Here is a 2219-nt window from a genome sequence, read left to right as displayed (position 1 = left end):
ATATATTTTCACAGTAAAAAATACTTCTATGATTATAGTGTGAGCTATATGGTCACAAACTCTGAAAAGTTAAAGAGCGAGAAAATGTCAAACTTGACCAAATGAACAGATATTGTTGGCGAAACAAGTAAAAAGGAAAAAGACTACACCTCAATTATAAGACAAGCTTGCACACACAACAACTGCATTTTAAAAGTCATTAATTTATGAAGCTGTTAAGCTTCCAACAAAGTCTGAATAAAATTATATTTTGACAAAAAATGTTGATGTTATCCAAATGCCATATCATTATTAGACATAATTCTAGGCTGTTTCAGATAGTAACTAGTATTCAATTAGGAACAATCCTGAATCCGGGTTTAAGCCCATTAATCATGTCAATTAGACAAGAAAACTCAAAATAACTGGATAGAGTGGAGGAAAAGGAAAGTTGGAAATGTTATCAAGATAATTCCAGTCATAACAGGAATGAGAGTCAGTAGGAAGTGACAAACTTGCTTGTAAATGTTATCAAGATAATTCCAGTCATAACAGGAATGAGAGTCAGTAGGAAGTGACAAACCTGCTTTTCAAGTCTCTCTCTTTCAAATGCCAATTGCAAAATTAGATCAGTTATCAATTTACTTCGGAAGTTAATATCTCGGGCAGTAGCCTTCTTCGTTTCCTCAGCTTGGCGCAACGATGCCTCCAAACATGCCAACCTACTCCTTGCAAAAGTTAATTCTTCATTGAGATCTGCGTTAGATTCTGACAAGATAATGCACTTATCTTCAGCACTCTCCGTCAAACTTTCTGCTTTTGAAAATTTTGATTTTAGGTCCTCAATCAAGTCTTCCATGTCTTTGATTGTAGAATTCAACATGATTTGCTTCTCTTGACTAGCTTCAGCAGATGCAACTGCATGCTGAAGTTGAAGCTCAGAGTCCCTCAGACTTTTCTTTGTAGATGCCGTATAATTGGACAGCTGGAACTCAGAGTCCTCCAACCGTTTTTCAAGAGATTTAACCTTATCCACAAGATCTTTAGAAGTTCTTTCAGACTTCCCTAGTAAGTTGTCTTTTTCTTTTAAATGTTCCTCCAATTCTTGAAGTTTAGATTGTAAGTGGCTTTCTCTCTGAACAACACCGTTCAGATTAAAATGTGCCATCTGGAGTCGACCCAGTAGTTCTTTTGAAATTCCTGAGAGGACTTCAGCAGCATTCTCTCCCTCAAACAACCTTTGCCAAGCATCTTCAATTTCCTCCTCCATGCAGAGAGCTTCTTGCTGCAACCTGACTTCTAATTCTTGTTCAACTTGTCTAGATTCAGTAAGCTTCTTCTCAAGATCTAACTCTCTGGCCAAAGACTTCTCCAGCATCTGCAGAATGTGTCTCTGCTGCTCAACAGTCTGCATCTTTATCTTTGTCTTTGGAGTTAAAACGGCATGACCGTTAAAGTAGTCTGATGCCTCGCCATCTTGCGCTGTCAAGATGCATCAGCACGAAGTATGATTAGATAAAGAGGCTGATGTCCCAAAAATACTTGTTTTTTAAGTCAAGGACATAATAGCAACAAAATTCCTCATGCAGAAGCAGCAATCTACATTTCCTGGTCCAGACATGCAGGGCAAAAAGAAATAAAAACATTAAATATTTGCAAATATTCTTCTTTTCTCCTCTCTCTTCCCTTATCCATATTTTATCCCAAGGGCAGGGGCGGACCCACATGGTATCCAGGGGGGTCACCCGAACCCCTCGGCAAAAAATTACGTTATATATATAACGTAGAAAATCTATATTTATGTATATATATTAATTTTGAACCACCTGAAAACAAGGTTGTTGGATAGCCCAGTGGTTCTATGTCCGCTTCTTCAATCGCTCCTTCAGCCCTCGGTCGTGGGTTTGATTCCCACTACAAGCGAAGGCTTCTTTTTTAAAAATCTGTTTTGCACAGCTGCTATAGTAGCTGTCCAGTACAGCTATAATAAAAAAAAAAGGACGCATATACAGCTGCTATACGTTGAAATTATATTTTGTTGACGTATTCACACATTTATATTTTTATTTTTTCGAACCCCCTGAAATAAATTCCTGAATCCGCCACTGCCCAAGGGGTGTCAGCATGGGAGAAGTAAATTGCAAAGAGCATAAAACATGAAATAAATTCCTGAATCCGCCACTGCCCAAGGGGTGTCAGCATGGGAGAAGTAAATTGCATAGAGCATAAAACATAAAATA

The 2219-nt window shown here is 38.0% G+C and overlaps 1 protein-coding gene across 1 annotated transcript; it reads right to left on the bottom strand.

Moving 5' to 3' along the window:
• Positions 1-6: 6 nt before the first annotated feature.
• Positions 7-2200, bottom strand: LOC124892057 (WPP domain-interacting tail-anchored protein 2-like). The gene is made up of 2 exons (XM_047403512.1): positions 1806-2200; positions 7-1461 (listed from the first exon to the last, which is right to left on the bottom strand). Exon 2 carries the CDS (start codon positions 1391-1393, stop codon positions 476-478), a length of 918 nt encoding a protein of 305 aa, XP_047259468.1. The 5' UTR covers positions 1394-1461; positions 1806-2200; the 3' UTR covers positions 7-475.
• Between the last annotated feature and the right edge of the window lie 19 nt (positions 2201-2219).

This window comes from Capsicum annuum, unplaced genomic scaffold (genome assembly GCF_002878395.1).
Source record: "Capsicum annuum cultivar UCD-10X-F1 unplaced genomic scaffold, UCD10Xv1.1 ctg43564, whole genome shotgun sequence".
Taxonomy (NCBI): domain Eukaryota; kingdom Viridiplantae; phylum Streptophyta; class Magnoliopsida; order Solanales; family Solanaceae; genus Capsicum; species Capsicum annuum.
This window is presented reverse-complemented; position numbering and strand designations above follow the sequence as displayed.

Excerpts from the sequence above, each read along its gene's own strand:
- LOC124892057 (XM_047403512.1), bottom strand. The coding sequence starts at position 1,393 with ATGCAGACTGTTGAGCAGCAGAGACACATTCTGCAGATGCTGGAGAAG.